Source organism: Petaurus breviceps, unplaced genomic scaffold (assembly GCF_028583685.1).
Source record: "Petaurus breviceps papuanus isolate PSGF00001 unplaced genomic scaffold, PetGlider_PUasm1.0 76, whole genome shotgun sequence".
Taxonomy (NCBI): Eukaryota; Metazoa; Chordata; class Mammalia; order Diprotodontia; family Petauridae; genus Petaurus; species Petaurus breviceps.
Window position 1 is genome coordinate 7,151,121 of NW_027186473.1, and position 22,996 is coordinate 7,174,116.

Sequence of the window (22,996 nt, forward strand, 5' to 3'; positions counted from 1 at the left end):
GTGAGTAAGAGCACCAGCCCCAGAGTCAGGAGACCTGGGATCGAATCTGGGCTCAGATACTTGGCACCACACACAGAAATAACTGGCCGCGTAACCTTGAGTAAGTTACTTAACCCCAATTGCTAAAAAAAAAAAGAATTCTTTTAAAGTCCACATCCAGAAGAGGAGGTGTATAACAGAGAGACAGTGAGGCATAGTGAATAAGAAACCGGACTTGGAATCACAAAAACCTGGGTTCAAATCCAGCCTCTGACAAATTATATCACCTCTCTCTGCCTCAGTTAGTCATCTGCAAAATGAGGTTAGACATGATGTCTGAGGTCCCTTCCAATTCTAAATCTATGGCATTACAGTATAAAAATTTATATTCCCATTACTACAGTCTCAGCTCAAGTAATTTTCATGTTAAAATTTATTAAGGTTATTACTTTAAAATTTTGCCTTCTATGCTTTTCATTCTACCAATTAAGCCAAATGTCCTGAACTACTCAGGTTGTAGACATAGGGAGACACATAGAGAAAGAGCAATAATAGACTCCAAGGGAGACTAAACATAGGGTCAGGGTACATAGTGGCTTCTAGGAAGCCATATGAGTTTCTCAAGCTACCCTTTGCAGCTTCCAATTTACCACTTCATGATGCCTCTTAAATATACAAAGATACATACATATTTCCAAGGAATAAAAATGATCACCAGAAGCCTAAGCAGAGTGTTAACAGTTCTTAAACAACAATGTGGAGAATGCCACCCAAAGCACTGAAAAAAAAATCTTGTGTCTACACTACCCTAAATGACCATAGGATTTTAGAATTAGAAGAGACCCTAGAGGTAACTGAATTCACATTTCTCCCCATCCCACCCCCATCATCACCACCTCCTTAAGGAAACTAAGACTCAGAGAAATCATACAGATGGCAAGTGGCCAACCTAGAATTCCAGCCTCATTCTTCTCAATCCCAATGATCTTAGACTGTCTCTAATAAAAGACCAATCAAGAAGAGTGGAAGTAAAATACTGATTCCTTCTCGGAGAAAATACGAAAATAATTTCTTATATTGTTTTCTTTTTTTATACACAGTTTAAAAACAGCCATAGCCAGCTAACCCAGCTATGCCACTTCAAAGCCTATAAGAAATCAAACAAAGAGGAAAATGATCTATATGTTCAAATGTATTTATAGTAGCTCTTTCCATGATAGCCAGCAATTGTAAACTATGGGAATGCCTTCCTAGGGGAAAATGGCAAAAGAAAATTGTATGTAGATGTAATGGAATGTTATTGTGCCATAAGAAAAGAAATGGGCAGTTTCAGGGGAAACTGGGAAGAATTTTGTGAACTAATGCACAGCAAAGTGAACAGAACTAGGAAAACAATTTATGCAATGATAGCATTACCAAGAAAAATAACTTTGAAAGACTTTAGAATTCTAGTCAACATGATGCTAAACCATGAATCCAAAAGAATAATGATGAAATCTGCTACTGATAAGGTGAAGAACTTAAAATGAATAGAGAGAGATATATATATTTTCCAGTATAGTCAGTGTAGGAATTTGTTTTGCAAAATTATGCAGCTATATGTTATTTGATTTTCTTTCTTTTTATATGTATTTAATGCAGAGGTGAGGAAAATAGTAAGGAGGGGATTGAATTGTGTCTGTTAACTGATTTAAAGAAAAACAGCAAAAAGAGAACACCTGAACATGGTCACCAAACTGGTCTTGCTGTTGGTAGAAGGGATAGAAAGCTGTCAAATTCTGACAATCTCAACCAGAGACTATTTCAGTTATTGTCATGACTTCAGAATAAACAGTCCTTCCGAGGCTTTTGTCTTTTTGTTTTAAGCTCTCCTTTGGATGAACAATATCTCAAAGCTGACGTTCTGTTGTTTCCTTTGTGCAGAACACTTTAGGCTGAGCTGCCTTTCTTTGCAAAGCCCCGAGTATGGATGGCCTGGAAAAGCAGCCTGCAGTCATTGAAATATGACTGTTTCCTATTCTATGCCATATTTAGTGCTGGGAAATATGTGAGCCTAGAAATAAATCAATAATTTTCCTTTAAAGAAACCACATCACAGTTTTCTCAACATCAAGATGAAGAAGAAGTAGAGAACAGAATGAAGAAGCAATTCCAGAACAGTTGTACTCCTAAAGCTGTGACCTTATATATCAAATTGGAAGTTGGCCTGCAAACTCATCACCTTGGGACTTGAGTTGATGAAGTTTCGTTGCCTTCAGAGCTATTTGTATGGCAAAGAAACAAAAAGTGAGTCACATTACTTTGCAATTACAGCTCATTTTTTAAACCAAATACAATATTACACATTTTAATTACACACCTTATTCCTCATTCTTGTCTCTGAATAACTTTGGTCTTTTTCCAAAAATCCAATCAATGCCTAAAAGATTTGTCACAATTGAGGATGTTCAAAAGAGGCTTTGCAATTCCAAAGTGGGAAATATAGTTCTAAAATTGTTATGAGCAAGAGTAGCACCACTGGCATAAATGCATATCAAAACCTATATGTATGTAGATAATTGAATCATTTTATAAATGCACATAAGGAAAGGAAATTCAGAGGCAAACAAACAGGAAAGCTTTGCAAATAATTTGCTGAAATTTATCATATAATTTCCCTTTTTTAATTTGCAAGCTGTATGAGAAGAGGTTAGTGATTTAATATATGATCCTCTTCTTTGCTGTTCTTTCTGTATGGTAATGTAAGTTTTAGGTGGTTTTATTTCAATGCCCAAATAATTAAAAATAATTTTAAAGGAATATGTGCATAGTCTCCCAATGTAATTATTGGAAGGGGGATGACACACAGCAGATGTATAACTTCTAGTATTTGTGAAAAATAAGTCACACTATTTTATGGTCACATGTCATATATTCATATATAGAATTCCTAGAACAGTGCTTTCCAGCAACCCTTTCTATTATTCTCAACCTGCTTTTCTGTATTTTTCTCTGCTTTTTTTCTTTTTCCTTTTGTTGTTTTCCCCAACCTACCTCAACAAAACCTGCCATTTCATCACCAGCTATAACCTGGCAGGGTAACTGGAGAAAGTGGAGATGGGGGGGGGGGTCCATCCATTCATTCATCACTATCTTTAGATCAACCAAAATATCCTTCACGCAACATGTTGTAAAGCAGTTTACTTTCCATTATGACACACATTACCTTTTCCCTTCACCAACTCATTTCCTCAATTGTCCCACAAGAACACAAAAGCTTTCCTGTGGTTGACTGTTGCCAAGAGAAATCACTACTGAGAAATGAACTTCATCTACTGGGCACGCTGATCAGTGATTTAGGGAACGTTAATACTGTAATTCAGTGCTACATTTCAAAGAACAGAAAGCAAGCTACCAGTTTTGCCCAAGGTGGTTTGGAGAATTCTGTCATCACTTTAAAAAAGAAACTGAAAACTAGTACCATTACTCTTATACACTCAAGTAATGCTGAGAAATGTCTGTCTCTATATTTCCAGAAGGAATGTCTCTAGGGAATGAATAAAAAGCTCAGTGAGAAAAGGACGTCAAATTACCACTTTTCTCTGTCTCAAACTCAAAGATCCCTAGTTATACTTGATTTTTTTTCCTTAGTCATTCATGATGGAAAGAATGATTAGAAAAGAAGTTGGTTTGGCCAAAAGACAATAGATGTAGTCCGATGCGGAAGCTGCCAGTGGACAAGATTCCTTTTGCTGTCACTTGCACTTGCAGCAAAAAAACAGGAGATCTTATAAAGACCCTAGGAAATCACCACATGGCCTCACCTCCAAATCAAAGCTACTACTAGGACTCCATAGTATCTGCCTTTCTTCCTATAAACAAAGTCCACTTAATCATTGCATATCCAGGGCTTGTGTAATTCTCCAACTGGAAACTCCATACTGAATCTGAAAACTATTCAGTGCCAATATTGGGGAATAGTATTCATTCAGTCTTCCTATTTCCCCTTTCTGTCCCTTCACAGTCCCCGTGGGCTCAGAATTACCAGCATATTCTCCTGATCCATGTTTCTTGCCTTCTCTGCATCCCTTCTCATCACATCAAAAATAGAAAGCAATGTTATTTTGACCATTCCATTTCCTTTATGGCATTTGCAGGCTAGTTAAAAATGTTAAATAGGAAGGTTTCAATGATACTACCCTGATGTCAGCAGTATGGCAAATTTAACTCCAAGGTGACAGAAGAGACCAATGCTTCTCAGAAACCATTATTTCCATCTCCTTTTCCCCCCTCCTCCTTCTACCTGACTCTGCTTCTTGGCTGCTGATATAAAATAAAAACAATCAGAACTTTGAGGATGGGGCAGGAATGGAAGACATGCTACTGACCTCCTTTATTCCTTCCCCTTTCAATGGCATCCAGAAAAATGAGATGCAGTCAAGCTACCAGAGGGTCCATAAGACAGGAAATAAGCCTTGTTAATTATGTTAATTATGATCCAAATAATGTTTATTTTTCCAAAAACAAAAAATTGCACCACAATTACAGAAAGAAGTCACAAATATATGTCATTGGTCTCAAGAGAGTCAGGGGAATGGGTCATACAAACCAATTCCCATTAGTGGATAAACTGAAGATACAAGGTCTACTGAAAGGGAATCAGTGGTATCCTTTTTGCATATACATAGGAAGCATGTTACATATAAAACCACTATTATAATAATAAAATAATAACAATAACAACTAATATTTATATAATACTAACTACATGCCAGGCATTGTGCTAAGCATTTCATGAGAGGTAGATGCTATCATTATCCTCATTTTACAGATAAAAAAATGAGGCAAACAGAGGTTAAGTGATTTGTCCAGGCTCAGAAAACTAGTTAGTATTTAAGGCAAGATTTAAATTGGTCTACCTGACTCTAGACCCACAGGCTCTATCCACTATCACTCTCTAGTTGCCCCTAACTCCACTATGTTATATATTAAGGAATTCATCTACTCGCAGAATCAATGAATGATAAATAGGCAATGCTATTATACATTTTATGCAATAAATCAAACACACTTGTTATTTGATTTTATCAGTGGAGTGATAGTTTATTGATTTTTTTTTAATTTCATCGGTGTGGGTACTATTTCTACCAATAGAGATGATAACTGTAAGAATCATGCGCCTTCTCATTCTATTTATGTCCATGCTTCACCAGAAGCCCTCCAAGGGATGTTAGAAACATATATAAAGCTAGTTGGGTCCTCAGAGGACAGCTAATCTAATGCTGAACTATAAAGAGGAGGAGAGTGAAACAGAGTAATTAAGTCACTTGTCTAAGGTCATACAGATAGAAAATCAGAAATGGAAATTCAGACTCAAGTCTTCTGTCTTCAGAGCCATTAATCTTCCCCAGTATGACAGTACTCAGTTTAATTGAGGCCTTCCTCTTGTTCTTTGCTATCATAATGATACCACTTGGGTTGCAAATCGGTGATATTTCAGTCCTCTTTCAGATCTTCTTTATCCTTCATCATCCCTTGTATACAGTTTTTCACATGCAGGTCCTTATGGTGACATATAAAGCTTGTTTATACTCAAGATGCATTTTTTACCATGAAGTAACACATGCTTATTTTTGTAATCTACTGATGGATCACCCTTTTTTAGGTAATGAAAATGGGACTAAGGTCACAGAAAAATATATTCACACAATCTCAGTGTTGGAAGGGACTACGACAACCTTAGGTCAGCCTGGTCCTGATAAAGAATCCTTTCTACAACTTTACCAACAAGGGGTTATCTAGCCTTTGCTTAAAGGTATGAAATGAAAGACAGCTACAAGGTACAGTGGGTAAAGGACTAGACCTGGAGTCAGAAAGAGTCATCTTCTTAGTTTAAATCTGGCCTCAGTCACTTACTAGCTGTGTGACCCTGAGTATGTCACTTCACCCTGTTTGCCTCAGTTTCCTCATCTGTAAAATGAACTGGAGAAGGAAATGGCAAAGCCCCTCTAGGATCTTTGCCAAGAAAACCCCAAATGGGGTCACAAAGAGTCAAACACAACTGAAATGACTGAACAACAACATGAAGGAAAACCCACTATACTGCAAGGCAATCAATTGCACTTCTGGATAGTGCTAATTGTTAGCAAGATTTTCCCCCTTCCTTCAAGCTTTCCCCCTAGCAGGTGTTTAATAAATATTTTGCTGAATTGAATGGAACGTAATTTGTCTGTCTCTAATTTTCACCTATTGTTTCTCATTCTGCCTCCAGGGAAAAACAGAAAAAATCTAATCTTTCAACCACATTACAACCTACCAAAAAGATTGAAGACTGCCATCAAAAACAGAGATAGAAATATGATATACCTATCTATATATCTATCTATCTATCTATATATGCATATATATTATGTATGTTTATAAATCTCATTTTGTGTATTCTCTTTTTTGATAAATTATAGTATCATATAAGAAACTGCAAAAAGATTAAACAGACCAAAGAAGCAGTAAATCATATAAAGCAAATACATGCTCTAATTAACTACTATAGTTCCCCTCCCTCCCACCCAGAGGGATATGATTGTCAATTGCATGTCAGTATTTATAGTGCAACCATCTCTACCCAAGAAAAGTTAATCACAATCAGAAATGAATTACATGATTTGGAAAATAGAGAAATTATAGCATGAAAAAAAATTGTGGCAAGAACTGAATAGAGATTAAGCATTGTATTTACAAAAATAAAAATGTAATTGTCCTTTTAAAAATTAGCACAGCCCAAATAAGCTCCTTCCCCAAGTATTTTCCTCATGTCACACAATTCTAAGTAAGTTACATCTGAGTAATTTAGCTATATTAATTCAATTTATTTGTAGCCACCTCTTTTTTACCGTGTGCTAAAGATGAAGAAAAACATATGAATGGTCCTCAAGTCATAGGGCTGCTTATTTCAGACCTAGTGTCTGATAAAGTAAACATGCTTCTTTAACTCTCAGTAGCCTCTCTACTTTATCTCTCTCTTCCCTATCAGTACAAACTCACTTGGCCAAAATTAGAGGGGTGTATAAAATAATAAGGGAAGTTTAGGTCTGAGACATAGGTCTCGGCCCTGGATCCTAGACTATGCTCAGAAATGTACTAGTGGTGGAACTCTAGGTGAGTTATTTATTTCTTTGATCCTCAGTTTCACCTATAAAAAGAAAAAGTATTTATACTAAAGACATAGTGTCTTAGGGAGTGACAAGGGACTAACCTTAGAGTCCGGAAGACCTTGGTTAAAATCCAACCTCTAGTAACATCCTAACTGTGTGTAACCATGGGCAAATCTTAACCTCTCAGGGCTCTGAACAATCTATATTAAAGAGAAGTTCTTCTCTAATCTGTCCTGATGGAGGGAGTTTCCACAGCAACTGTTCCCTATACTGATGAGGTCACAACAGCCACCCCAAAACAAATATCTGTGCTCTCTATCTCACAGGGTCACTGTGAGGAAAGGAGATTGTGAACCACAAAGCACTAGGTAAATGCCAACTATTAGATTGTTGAGTAATAAAAGGAGCAAAGTAGTTTTATTTCATTTGTCAGTTTATCTCTACCTCTATCAATCATATTATATGTGCCTTTATATATCAACTTTTGACTACATTCAACTCAAGTGTCTCCCTCCAGACTTTATCCTGTTTTCCATCATGTTGCATAGGAAGTCTAAAAATCTCTACTCTTTATCAGTCAAATCAACTTAATCCTCTCATTCAAAAAAAAAAGTTTTGCAGACTAGTTTGACTAGGTAGGAATTTTCACCTCACCCAAACCTCAATTTATTAATTGCTCTGGGACTTAGTTCAAACTTCCCAAACACGCAAAGCAAGTGGAAAATAAAATCAGAGACCGAAAGGAAAAACAAAATGCTTAGTAATACCAAAAGTGGTTAATCTGCATTTCAAAGAGATATCCAATCTGTACAATGCTAAAAAAAAAATACAAAGCTGAGAAAACAGATACCATTTTGTATCTGTTCTGTTCCATAAAAAATGTAAAATACTTTAGGGATTCCATCAACACCAAGACAGCATATAAAACTAAGTCCATCTGTACAAGTTAACAACGACATATTTGATTTACATGAGACACAAAAAAGCTTATAAGTTCTATAAACGTACAATTTTCAAAATTCTACTAAGCAAGACAATAACAAACACCCAACACTTTCAGTATTAAGCCTTTTACACTATACCTAACTTTCAAAAGGGCAGCTAGGTGGCACAATGGATAGAGCACTGGCTTTGTAGTCAAGAGGACCTGAGTTCAAATCTGAAATAAAACACTTACTAGCTCTGTGACCCTGGGCAAGTCACTTAACCTTATTTGCCTCAGTTCTTCATCTCTAAAATGAGCTGGAGAAGGAAATGGTAAACCATTCCAGTATCTTTGAAAAGAAAACCCCAGGGAAAATGGCAGCATAGAAGCAGGGAAACTCCGTGTGCTCCCACAATAACCACCTCAAATACCTATAAAAAATGACCTAAACAAACTTTAGGGCTACATACCCCACAAAGTGACAGATAGAAACAAATCTTTCACTGAAGGCAAACCAGCAGGCCTCCAGGAAGGGTCCATCACAGTGTGCTAGAAGCAGAACCCAGCCCCATATGAGTCCGTGGTTTTAGCCCCAGGGCACCCACAACCAGCCATGGCTGGAGGAACTTCAGGAGAGTGGATAGCCAGAAGCTGTGGCAGTTTCCAGAATTATCAACCCATAAATGCCAAAGACAAAGTGAGAGGTCAGTGTGGACTTTGGGAACAGGGGGTCCAGGAGTGTGGTCCAGCCTCTGCCCCTGGAGGGAGAAGTGGCTGAGGCATCAGCCACCACTGTGTGGCTGCTTCAGAGCTCCTGGCCTACAGATTGAAGGGGGACCAAACAACCAGTTAAAGAGGTAATTGATCTTGCTTTAACCTGCTTGGATCTGTACTGCTGTCTAGGTTGGAGGTCCTGGGGTGCATGACATAAGAGGGATTTTGAAAATGAAATAAGAGAAGAGGAGGAAAAATTGGGAAGAAAAATGAGAATGATGCAAGAAAATCATGAAAAGAAAGACAACAACCTGACTGAAGAAAATAATCCCTTAAAAAATAGACTAACTCAAATGGCAAAAGAGGCCTAAAAAGCCAATGAGGAGAAGAATGCTGTAAAAAACCGAATTTGCCAGATGGAAAAAGATTCTCAAAAGTTCACTGAAGAGAATAATTCCTTCAGAATTAGATTGGAGCAAATGGAAGTTAGTGACTTTATGAGAAACCAAGATACTAGTAAACATCCACACAAATTAAAAAAATAGAAGGCAATGTGAAATATCTCATTGGGAAAACCACTGACCTGGAAAATAGATCCAGGAGAGATAATTTAAAAATTATTGGACTACCTGAAAGCATAATCAAAAAAAGAACCTAGAAATCATCCTTCAAGAAATTCTCAAGGAAAAAATTTCCCTGATGTTTTGGAACAAGAGGGCAAAATAGAAGTTGAAAGAATCCACTGATCACCTCTTGATAAAGATCCCAAAAAGAAAACTCCTAGCAATATTATAGTCAGGTTCAGGAATTCCCACATCAAGGAGAAAATATTACAAGCAGCCAGGAATAAAACAATTTGAATATTGTAGAAACACAATCAGGATAACACAGGATCTGGAAGCTTCTACACTGAGGGATCAAAGGGCTTGCAATATGATGTTCCAGAGGTCAAAGGAGCTGAGATTAAAAGCAAGAATCACCTACCCAGCAAAACTATTATGCTTCAGGGGGAAAATATGGTCATTCAGTGGAATAGAAGAACTTCAAGAATTCTTGATGAAAAAAACAGAATTAAATAGAAAATTTGACATCGAGATACAAGAAGCAAGAGAAGTATGAGAAGGTAAACAGGGAAAAGAAATCATAAGTAACTTATCAAAGTTGAACTATTTACATTCCTACATGGAAAAATGATAATTGTAACTTATGAAAGTTTTCTCAGTATTAGAATAATTGAAGGGAATAGAAATGTCTGTGTATGTGTATACACACACATATATGTCTATATAGGAGGGTATATGGGCATATGAATACATATGTGAATGCGTGTGTATATATATATGTGTGTGTGTGTGTGTGCAGGTATACATAGATAGAGGGCACAGGACCAGTTTAATGGTAAGGGATGATACTTAAAAGGTGAATTTAAGAGGTGAGAGAGGAATATAATGAGAGGAGATGGGGAGAGACAGATTGGGGTAAATTATCTCATATAGAAGAGGTAAGGGAAAATGTTTACAATAGAGGGCAAGAACAGGAAGGCAAAAGGGAATGGGTCAACCTTATTCTCATTGAATTTGGCTTAGGGAGGGAATGACATACACACTAAATAGGGTATCTCATGCTACAGGAGGGGGAAGAGGATGAGAGGGGCAATGATGGAGGGTAGGGGAAGGTGGTGGGGAGGGAAGTTAGAGCACACCCTTTTCAAAAGGGACAAGGTCAAAGTAGAGGATAGAACAAGTGGGGTGTGGAATAGAATAGAGGGAAATATAGTCAATCTTTTGCAATATATCCACTATGGAAATGTTTTGTGTAGCTACACATGTACAACCTATATGGAATAGCTTATCTTCCCAGTAAGAGTTAGTGATGAGGGAGAAAGTGAAAGAATTTGGAATTCAAAGTTTTAAAATCAAATGTTTAAAAAAATGTTTTTTTTTTTACATGCAACTGGGAAATAATATATACAAGCACTGGGGTATAGAGATCCATCTTGCCCGACTGGAAAGTGAGAGGGGGGATGGGAGAGGATATAGGAAAGAGCAGATTGGGGGAAGGGGTATACAGTGGGATCGCTGTTTTGGGTTGGTGGGTAGAGGAAAGATGGAAAGAAAATTTGTAACTCAAAATCTTGTGGAAATGAATGATGTAAACTAAAAATAAGCATAAAATTTAATTTAAAAGAAAAGAAAACCCCAGGGCCAGCTAGGTGGCACAGTGAATAGACCACCAGCCCTGGAGTCAGGAGGACCCGAGTTCAAATCCAGCCTCAGATACTTAACACGTATAAGCCATGTGACCTTGGGCAAGTCACTTAACCCTAACTGCCCTGCCTTCCACCTACAAAAAGCAAAAAAAAACAAAAAGAAGAATACCCCAAATAGGGTCACCAAGAATTGGACACAACTGAAACAATTCAACAACAACAAAACTTTCAAGACTTTTCAAATCTTCAGTGCTCTATACATCATATATGTGTGTATACATATGTATGTATATTATATTTATGCATGTACATATGTATTCTTGTATATGCATCATAATTTTCCATGGGCATATTTTCCTAACATATTTTTCACTGCTCCTTTTATTTTCTTATAATGAAATTCACTTTTGTGCCTTTTATTTCATTATGTAATAGCATAGTATTAGAAAGATATTGAGCTTATTTTTAATGAGACTATTACACAGTAACCCACTAAATTGAAAACTCCTTGAGACAGCACTTTTTTGTTTCATATTTGCATCTCCCATGTCTAGCACAACACATCACACTTGGTAGGTTCTTAATACGTACTTCTTAAATTGAATTAACCCTGAATTAACTTATAAAAACAGATATTCTATCTACGAGAGCGTAGGAGAGAACTAATTTCTCTCCTAAGCATGCAAAGAGTAGTCATTAATTCCCATTTGCAATCCCTAACAATTCTCTACTCCATCAAGGTTTCTGCTTGGCTGGAGAGAGAAATTGCCCACAGGTGCCCTACAGTGATAAATAAAGTGATGACTGGAAACACACCAGACACTGTGATCATGCAGGCCACTTTTAGCAGAACCCCCTTGAGACCAACACAGCAATAGCCCTCACATATTGACTCTTTCTCTATCACCAGCTCCAGTTCCATCCTGCAAATGAAAAGGATTATCTATCTCCAGGAGTCTTGTCCTTAGTATGATTTCCCCATTTCTTTGTATTGCTCTGAAGTTACTTTTAATTTACTACATATCTGTTTTATATCTCTTTATCTCTGTACATATTGTGTCCCACAGAAGAATAAAATATCCTTCAGGGCAGGGACTGTTTATTTTTTGCCTTCATATCCCCAGCACCTAGCCTTGTACCTGACACATAGTTAGCAATTAATAAATATGGCTGACTTGAATTGAATATTCCATTGTGCTGCTGTTAATTTCCTTTGGTTTTCCATCATGGACCACAGTTTGTCAAGTTTCCCAACTTGGACAGATTTGTTGTTTTGTTCTGTTTTCTAGGATTAGAAATGACATAGTGGTAGACATTGGGTACCCCTTTATCAACTGTATCTTTGGCACTAAAGACAAGACCACAGAGAAAATACATCAAATACCTGAAGTGGTTCATCGGAACACTTTTCTCTCTGAACTGGAGGGGCAGAATGTTCTTGCTGGGATTTCGATGGCTTCTTTTTGGCTTTTTCCATTTGGACATTAGTAAAATAGTTGACCGCAGCAAACTCAATGAGCGCAGAGAACACAAAGGCAAAGCACACAGCTATGAACCAATCCATGGCAGTAGCATAGGACACTTTGGGCAAGGAATGCCTGGCACTGATACTCAGAGTGGTCATTGTCAGAACAGTAGTTATTCCTTCAAAACAAAGAAACAGAAAACAACAATATTTAGTTTTATTTCCAAACAACTGGAGATGAGGGGACATGATAAAATTTTAAATAACTATTCAAGTATTTGGCTACTAAATTGAAGGAATATATAATATCTGAGGTGGGGTGAGTTGGTGTATATAATTAACTGAATAACTTTTAAACCATATTACCAGTGAATAATGAAGAGAAAGCAATTCAAGGGGGGAGGGCTTGTGTCAGAATAAAGTATACTTAGACAACTATATTTCTAAAATGATAACAAGGAAAAAAAGATGTTTGTTAGCAATTGCAAAATTTTCTCAGGTTATGACTGACCTGAAGATTTGGCAACAAAAACTAAGATTCATTCAAGTAGTTCCTGAAATCCTAACTCCTCTGCCATACTCTTCCTCATAAACTAGAAAACATGGTATTCCCTAGAAAAAGTTCCACAGTTCAGTCCAGTCTCAATTTTGCAGCATAAGATATTTCCAAAGGGCATATACACAAGAACCCTGAATTTTCACATCCATTGATTTGTGTATGGTTATATGTGTCTATATATCTTTTTTATGGTTACTGTGTCAGTCTCAATTAAACTTCTTTTCTACATAACCTAGTAGAAAGTCAACCAAGTGATTAGACAGCCAAATAAGTGCCTTTCAATGACAATGAGGTGTGATTACAGAAGTGCAAAGCCTAAAGTATCAAGCCCAAGGAAACATAGACAGTATTTAAGAAGATAGATTCAATCTATCTCCAAGGGAGCATGACATATTGATGTTCCTACTGATAGCAATCTTGGGAGGAAGTCACCACTCCATACTAAATTCTGGAATAGAGGTAGTTCAATCCCACAAGAATTTATTGCGCACCTTTTACATGAATATACTATGGTAAGTACTGTAGACACAAAGATAAAATGAAAGACAAATACAATTCCCTAAAGTACTTACATTCCACTGGGAAGTTACAACAGGTAAAGAGATAAGTTTATTTATGATTATTTGAAGATGCAGAAAGAACTAAGATCTATGGCAATTAATCTATACAAAGGCATGGAGGCAGAAGATAGATAGTTTAGGTTCATGGAATGACAGGTAGATCTTGTCAGTTTATACACACTTATAGTGTGTAAAAGGAAAGAATGTGAAATAAGTCTGGAATGGCAGACTGGAGTCATAGATGAAGTATTTTGAATGCTAAACTGAGGAGAAGAAGCAGCAGTGGGCCAATGAAAAGAAGAGTCTTGTGGTAAGATTCATAATTAGAAAAGGAGAGGGAATATAGAAATAAGGTAATATAAACCCTAACTTAGGGAAGAGAGATTTAACATAGTTTAGAAAAAGGACAGGATGGATTCCATGGATGAAAATTCTTCTGTGGAAATCATTTGAAGTAGGATGAAAAGCTCCCAAAGAAATAAATTCCAAAAGAAAAATAATACCAAAAAAGAAGAGAAATATATATTTTCTACAGGTACTGATGTGGATGCACAGAAAATTCATCAACAAACTCAAATTTTTCAAAGACAGATGTAGATTATGAAAGCAAGGGTTATGAAGGATGAATAGAAAAAAATATGTTATACTCCTCTAAGAATAGTGGCTGAAGTGCTGAAGTCCAGAATGAGCTGATACTGGTGAAGAAGACCAAGGATAACAATTTTTGCTTTATTTTTGCTATATTGAAGGGCGTCAAGAAAGAGATAAGAATGCTACTTGGAGTGGAATGGATGGGTATAATTAGTGGCAAAAAAAAGCTATTCAACTCTGTTTATTTTTCCTCTATCCAGGAGAGTGGAGACAATACAAAGATGACTAACATGAAAGTAAAGATTATAAGAAACCAAAGGGCTAGTCTTGAAGAATTCATGTCACCTAATTTAAATGAACTATATCCTAAGGTACGTACTGAAAGAAATAGCAGATTGGTTTCCAAGGCCATTTGTTCTTCCCTTTTCCAGTGGACGGAACTAGGAGTCATGTCTGGAAGTTACAAAGAGGCAAAATTTTACTCAATGTAAGGAAAAACTTCAAAAATAAATAGTAGTGTCCAAAAGTAGGATGGGCTGGTTCAGGAGTTGATGAGTTCTACCTCCTCAGAGATCTTACAGAAAGTGTTGTCTGATGACTTATATGGTATGCTAAAAAGAAAAACCTTATTCAAAAATAAGTTTTGTAAAATATGTTCTAAAGCTTTTAAGAGAAATAGAGGTTAAATTATATGCTGTTACAGAGCACCATAAATACATTAGGTGATTAAAACAATTTGTCCCTTCAGGAAAAAAACAAACATCTTCTGGATCTCACAGTCTCTTTACCTTACTGATTTTCACATGCACATTTAATAAATTCATGGAATTTTAGTATTTTCCCTATATAACCACAAACTGACAAAGCCATAAAACTTTCCAGTTGAAAGGAAATTAAGATGTATTTTACTGTTCAGAAAAAAACCGTTGTCATGCTGACAACTTTGTTAATTAACATTTGCCTGCCATGGCTTTTAAATCTTCCAGCTACATAATGTGGAGATGAAGCCTAATTAGTCTTTTATCTTGTGAAAGACCATCACTTTAATTAAAATTTAGGAGCAATAAGGTTTTCTGTGACCTCTATAACTATTTCCCTCTAACTAGCTACAATCAAGCGTGCTACCTAGAATAGATATACGCATCATCTGTGTGAAGGAAATAGCTCAGAAAGCCCTTCAAATTGAAAAGTTCCTATTTCCTTTATTAAAACTACTCTGTTACTGAAACATCAAAGGAAAAATAATTTACCTCAACTTTAGTGTGATTTAATGAAATTCAGACTAAGAAAACAAACAAACAAACGAGTGTTTCTGTGAGCTTCATTGCTTTGGAAACCTGTTAAAGTAGAGTAAGCCACCCTAAGGACTACTTCTCCCACAGGCAAGATGGCTCTCAATTTCTTTTACTGTACTTTGGGAAGTTTCTGCCTTTGGCTTTTTTTTTCTACAGAGATAAGGTAAATAAAGGGGATGCATAATTCCAGTAACAATTGGGAAGGAGATGTTGAAGGTGACTTGCCTGAGCCAGGCAGGCTATATACACTAACTCAAGATCTCTGGACACTAGAAGGCAAAGCTGGTGGTGGAGTTAAGGTAGGAACTCTCCTGAACTCTCCACCAAACCCCTTCAATACCTTTAAATAATGACTCTAAACAAATTCTAGGACAGAAGAACCCACAAAAAGATGGAGTGAAACAATTTTTCAGCCCACAACAACTTAGAAGGCCAGTAGGAAAGGCCTGTTGCACCAGGGAGGGAGAGGAGCTCAGTTCAGCACAGGCTATGCCAGCACAGTGGCCCCCAACAAATTAGCAGCAGGCTTCAAAGTGACTGAATCAGTGGCAGTAATGGTAGTTTCCAGTCCTCTAAGCCCATGGATGCCAAAAACAATATAGAAGGTAAGGAGGAATGGTCTGTCGTACCAGGGTGAAAGTGGAGCACAGGCCACACCAGGCCAGCCCTGGAACCAGCAAACCAGGAGCAAGCCTTGGGAGCAACTGAATCTGCAGTGGCAGTGACTGCTTCTGCAGCTGTCATCCCATAGATGGTAAGGAGGTCAAACAACTAGTCAGAAGGAGATTACAGGGGTCTCTTGGCTAGTACTAAGGCCGGACTCTGTGGCTTTGCCAATACTCAGATCTGGGTGGCAGTCCCAGGGCAAAGAAGATCACTAGCACACCACAGCTTGCAGCCACAGTAGCATGAGTACCTTCCTTATAGTTCCATGGCAGAAAAGAGTGCTTGTAGTCACTCACAGACCCAAGCATAGGCCAGGAGAGTAGTAAATACCTCTCCTTAGGTCATACCACATTGGAAAAACTGAAAACTTACAGGTCCCTAAAAGTATTGCTGAAAACAGTTCCAGAAAAAAACCCTGAGGCTTGATACAGTGTGCCCTCTACCCTGGAAGTAAAGTCCTACTTTTATAGAGTTAAAAGTCAAGTAATAGTCTGGGAATATGAGCAAACAAAAGAAAAAAAATCTGACCACAGAAAGTTACTATGGTGACAAGGAAGATCAAAACATGCACTCAGAAGAAGATAACAAAGTCAAAGCTCCTACATCCAAAGACTCCAAGAAAAAATATGAATTGGTTTAAGGCCATGGAAGAGCTCAAAAAGGATTTTGAAAATCAGGTAAGAGAGGTAGAGAAAAAATTGGGAAAAGAAATGAGAGTGATGAAAGAAAAATCATGAAAAAAGAGTCAACAGCTTGGTAAAGGAGACACAAAAAATACTGAAGAAAATGACACCTTAAAAATAGACTAGGCAAATGGTAAAAGATGCAGAAAAAAAACAAGGAGAAGAATGCCTTAAAAAGCAGACTTGGTCAAATAGAAAAAGAGGCACAAATATTCGCCAAAGAAAATAATTCCTTAAAAATTAGAATGGAGAAAATGTAAGCTAATGACTTTATGAGAAATCAAGAAACAATAAAGCAAAACCAAAAGAATGAAAAAATAGAAGACAATGTGAAATATCCCACTGGAAAAACAACTAACCTACAAAATAGATCCAGGGGAGATAATTTAAAAATTATTAGACTACCTGAAAGCCATGATCAAAAAAAGAGCCTAGACATCATCTTTCAAGAAATTATCGAGGAAAACTGACTTATATTCTAGAACTGGAGGGTAAAATAGAAATTGAAAGAATCCACCAATTACCTCCTGAAAGTGATACCAAAATGAAAACTTCCAAGAATATTATAGCCAAATTCCAGAGTTCTCCAGTCAAGGAGAAAATATTTCAAGCAGCCATGTGGAACCAGAGTCAAGATAACACAAGATCTAGCAATTTTTACATTAAAGGATCAGAAGGCTTGGAATATGATATTCTGGAAGTCAAAGGAGTTAGGATTACAACCAAGAATCACCTACCCAGCAAAACAGAGTATAATCCTTCAGGGGAAAAATGGAGATTCAATAAAATAAAAGGCTTTCAAGCATCTTGATGAAAAGACCAGAGCTGAATAGAAAATTTGACTTTTAAATACAACATTCAAGGAAGGATTATAAGTTAAACAGTAAAAGGAAATCATAAGGGACAAAGATGACATCTGTAATTCCTAAGAACTTTCTTATTATTAGGGCAGTTAGAAGGAGTATAGATAGATGGATACATAGATATAGATAGGTATAGACTGATATAAAATTATAGCAAGGGTGACACAGAGCATGTCCTTGGACATATGTATTACACATCAATTGTAGCATAGTAAGGCATGACAAAGGGTATAGGTGTGAGTTGAATATGGAGGGACGATATCTTTAAAAACAAAATTAAAGGGTGAGAGTGATGAAATTAGAAAGGGGGAAGTGAAGAATGGAGTAAATTATCTCACATAAAAGAGGCAAGAAAAAAATTTTACAATGGAGGGTGGTGAGGGTAAGTGAATAAACCTGACTCTCATCAGAATTGGCTCACAGAAGGAATAACATATATACTCAGTTAGGTATAGAAATCTATCTTACCCTACAGAAAAGCAGGAGAAGGGTATAAGAGAAGAGGGGTGTGATAGAAGGGAGGACAGATTGGGGTAGGGAGTAGTCAGAAGCAAAACACTTTTGAGGAAGGACAAGCTGAAAGGAGAGAGAGAGTAGAATAAATGGGGGATAGGATGGAGGAAAAGACAGTTATCAATAGTAACTATGAAAAAAATTTGAAGCAAGTTCCTCTGATAAAGACCTAATTTCTCAAACATAAAGAGAACTGAGTCGAGGCAGCCAGTTGGCGCAGTGAGTAAGAGCACCGGCCCCGGTGTCGGGAAGACCTGGGATCAGTTCTGGCCTCAGATACTTGGCACCCACACAAAATAACTGGCCATGTAACCTTGAGCAAGTTACTTAACCCCAATTGCTTAAAAAAAAAAGAGAAAACCGAGTCAAATTTATAAAAGAGCCATTCCCTTGTTGATAAATGATGAAAAGATATGAACAGTTTTCAGATGAAGTAATCAAAGCTATCTATAGCCATATGAAAAAAAATGCTCTAAATCACTAATGATTGTAGAAATGCAAATTTAAATAATTCTGAGATACTACCTCCTACCTATTAAATTGGCTAATAGCACAGGAAAGGAAAATGACAAATGGTGGAGGGGGTGTGGGGAAAATAGAGCATTAATGCATTGTTAATGGAGTTGTGAACTGATTCAATTGCTGTAGAGCAATTTAGAATTATGCCCAAAGGGCTATAAAACCATGCTTTGACTTAGCAATACACTACTAGGTCTGTGTTCCAAAAGAGATAAAAAAAAAAAGAAAAAGAACCTATATGTACAATGTACATATGGACAACTCTTTCCTGAGGGCAAAGACTTGGAAATTGTGGGGATGCCCATCAATTAGGGAATGGCTAAATAAGCTGTGGTGTGTGATTATAATAGAATACTTTGTGCTATGGGAAATAGAATCTCAAAAGTCTGAACAGACTTGCATGAGCTAATGCAAAATGAATCGTACTGTATACAAAGTAACAGCAGTAATGAAGGATGATCCACTGTGAATGACTTGGCTATTCTCAGAAATGCAAAAATCCAAGACGACTCTTAAGGACTTATAATGAAAAAAGCTATCCATCCCCACATAGGGACATGATGTTGTCTGTGTACAGACTGAAATATGATGCTTTTTTTGCTTTCTTTATTTTTCTTGAGGTTTGGTGTTTTGGTTTTGGTTTTGGGTTTTGTTTTTTGTTTTTGGTCTACATTTTCTTTTACAACATGACTATTATGGAAACATTTTGCATGACTACACATGTATAACCTATATAGAATTGCTTGCCTTCTCAGTAAGGGGGGTGGAAGAGAGGAAAGGAGAGAATTTGGAACTCAAAGTTTTTTTGGGGGGGGTTTGTTTTTGTTTTTCTTTCTAGACTTTATTTATTTTTAGTTTTCAACATTCATTTCCACAAGGATTTTGAGTTACAAATTTTCTCCCCATCTCTCCCCTACCCCCCACCCCAAGATGGCAAGCATACTGAATACCCCTTTCCCCAGTCTGCCCTCTCTTATATCCTACCCCTAATTCCTCCCTTTACCCTCTTCCCCCTTACTTTCTTATAGGACAAGATGGCTTTCTATACCCCACTGCCTGTATATCTTATTTCCGGTTGCATGTAAAAACAATTTTTTTAACATTTGTTTTTAAAATTTTGAGGAACTCAAAGTTTTAAAAATGAATGATAATTTTTTTACATGTAACTGGGGAAAAATAAAATACTAAACAAAATCTCTGGACACCCCATTCTCCAGGTCTCTTTGGTGTATGTAAACCTGACATTAAAATATGAGTATGGAAATGAGAAAGAGGGAGATGGGGGAGAAACAGGAGGGAACCCTCCAACCTATATGGCCTTTGTCTTCTGGGTGACTATCTGAAAGATTAACAAAGGGCATGACATTTTGAACACAGGCTGAGATGTTTAAATCATTCCCCTTTCAGCCAGGGAAAAACACCTCTCTTTCTAATATTATTATATCAAGGGTGACACAGAGCATGTCCTTGGGCATATGTATTACACATCGATTTAGTGTAGTATTTGCCTGACCACACAGTCAAGTAAATGTTGCACAGGGCAGCAGGCGGAAGCAACAACCCAGATTAAAATCAAACCATAGCAGCCATGCCTCTTTGGGCACTAGAAAGGCTGATGTCAGTGTTCATCTGTCTGAAGACATTTCTTGGCCTGTGTGTACCTTACAGATACTTCAATACAATGGTGTGCTTTTTTGTTTTCCCTTTTTGGCACATTTAAATGCCAATGCCAATCCCTGAGTTAGAACACAGAACATGAACATTTTTGCCCATAGTGTGAATACAAGCTGTTATGTACATAGAGGTGAATATGGGCTGACCAATCACAAGGGAAATAAGTAGCATTAACTTAACAGTGTGATAACACATTTCTGCCCGCCAGCTGACATTTACTCACATGTTTTAAGTTCCCCTTTCCAGGCCTATTTTTAAATCTTAGAATCATAGAATGTGAGAGCTCAAAGGAAGCTTAGAGGTCATTTACACTAAACCCTCTTTTTACTGAATGGAAAATGAGGCCCAGAGATGTGACACCCAAGGTCAAGTACTTTTCCTTTTTCACTTTTTGACACCCTCTTTGACTGTATGTGGTAACAAATATCCTGTAAAATGAAGTTAATGAACTAGAGGGCATCCCACTAAGTTCCCTTCCAGTGCTAAATCTATAATCCTCTGGTAGAGGTAGAAATTGGTTATGAATGCAACAGTGTAATTTAGACACTGAAGAAAAGAAATTGCTAAACTAATAAATAATATTCTCATATATGCTTAAATTTTTAAAAAAATGTTTCTATGAAAAGCAAATTCTACTTGCAGAATGTCTGACAGGTCCTTCTGATTACATAGAAAAATAGCTCTCTAATAAGTTAGTTGTATCCACTTTAGTTCTTTAGAATCCCAGAGCTAAGAGAGCTATAGAAATTCATAGGTCGCTTCTTCAACTGGGCATTCTATGAGTAAACTCCTCTCAAACAAATGGGACAAGTTATCTGAGACATCCTCAGACTGTACGCAGACATGCATGCTATGATGTTCCAGAGCAGGGAATGAGCCTAAGAAACTCTTTTTTTCTAGATGTCTAGTTACTTTTGATTTCCCAAAGTTAAAATTTTATTATTGCTGCCAGGAAGTGGGCAGAGGTTGCAGAGTGACAATCATCTGAGTCATCGACACAAGAAGGGTGACTGACAGCGATAGTTCCCCTTCTTCTCTAAGAATACCCAAAAAAATCATTGTAGAAAATAATGTGTGGCAATCAATAGATGAGAGATAAAGTTTCTGATATCAACTAATAACTGATCACCAACGATTCCTACTCTGTGGATTCCTTGGGCCCATACTTAAAAAAATATAATGTAAATCAAAGCACTTATCAAAGATTATAGTCATTATGAAATGTTATTTCTGGATGGAGGTTTTAATGGTAAAAGTCATAAGGTAGCAGTCTGGCTTTACCATAACAGCATGTGATATTAAAAGCTCTAAAACATTCCAAGAAAGTATTTGGTGATGCAAGGAGCAGCAGATTTCCAGGGCTCCCTTGCCTCCAGGCAGAATATATCAATCATTTAGAAGTTTCCTGGCCAGACATCTGGCCCAAAACTAGACCAGCACCTGTACATATTCTCCATGGACTATGTCAGAATACCCTGGGTGCTTCATAAAGCCAATTCAAGGTTCAGAGGTTTATATGGAGAGTTCTGCATATTCATAATTTCCTCAAATATTCACATCTTATTATAAAGGTACTCCTCAAAACAATATAATTTCGCTGACCCTTTACTAACAATACCCTGACTCCTTGTCAGGAAAAGCAAAAAAGTATCCAGATGCCCCAGGAAACATCCAAATATCACCCACTCCCATTTCAGGCACATCCCATGTTAGTTTTCTTCTGTTCTCCCACCTCTCTCTGCTCTTCTCTAGTAAAGCACAATTATCGGAGTGAAAAGTTAGAAGCTTTATAATTTAAAATCCCTTTAAAATCTAACTTACTATTTAACAAATCTGATCATTAAGATTATAGGTTTGGAGCTAAAATGGGCCTCAGAGGCCATCCTGTTCAACCCCACAGTTCTATTGATGGGAAGTAGAGGATAAAGCCAGGAGACATGAAGTGTCTTCACAGTCAGAGGTAGCAGGTGGCAGGATTTTAACCCAAGTCCTGTACTTGGACTGTAGAGCCAGAGCTCTTTCACTTGCCCAATGATCCCTCATATATGGAAAGTAGTCATTAAAACTTACTAAATTTCCCAAACTCAAGCAACTCAGGGCATTATATGTTATAGAAAACCAAAATATAAGCCAATATAAAAATATACCACATGTGTGGTATTTAATAATTAACCAATAAACTGCAACTATTTTGTTTCATTGCATTTAAACCATTTAAGTGTTGGGTTATTTTTTTCCCTTTCATTTAAAGCCAAATTAGTCTAGGACTTCACATAACCATTCAGCCATGAATTTTATTTGTTTTATTTTAAGCTTTTCTTTGCAAATTACATCCCAGTGTATTTCATTTTAACATCAAGATACAATTTCAATTAAATTACACAGCATTAGACTACAAATCCAAGAGTATCACTGAAAGGGAAATTGTGTTCAGTGGTACATTTGACCTTCACACTCATGGTTCCCATTGAGGTTAATTCAATATGACTCCAACAGGAGGGCTTCCAATAGTATTTTTACACAAACACCTAAAGGTAACATGAGTCCTAAGGCATAACCTTAATGTGTTTCTTTCTGGCTGGACAGTTGAAAACACAAATAAGCTTCTGTACACTGTTCAACCTGACATAAAAATGCTAACAACCATGCTC

The 22,996-nt window shown here is 37.0% G+C and overlaps 1 protein-coding gene across 1 annotated transcript in view; it reads right to left on the reverse strand.

The window, feature by feature from the left end:
• The window catches only part of GABRA4 (gamma-aminobutyric acid type A receptor subunit alpha4), a 105,845-nt gene that overhangs the window by 51,631 nt on the left and 31,218 nt on the right, over positions 1 to 22,996 (reverse strand). Inside the window, exon 8 of the mRNA XM_069105174.1 lies at positions 12,342 to 12,601. Within this exon, the coding sequence (XP_068961275.1) occupies positions 12,342 to 12,601 (260 nt within the window). The remainder of the gene's footprint in view (positions 1 to 12,341; positions 12,602 to 22,996) is intronic.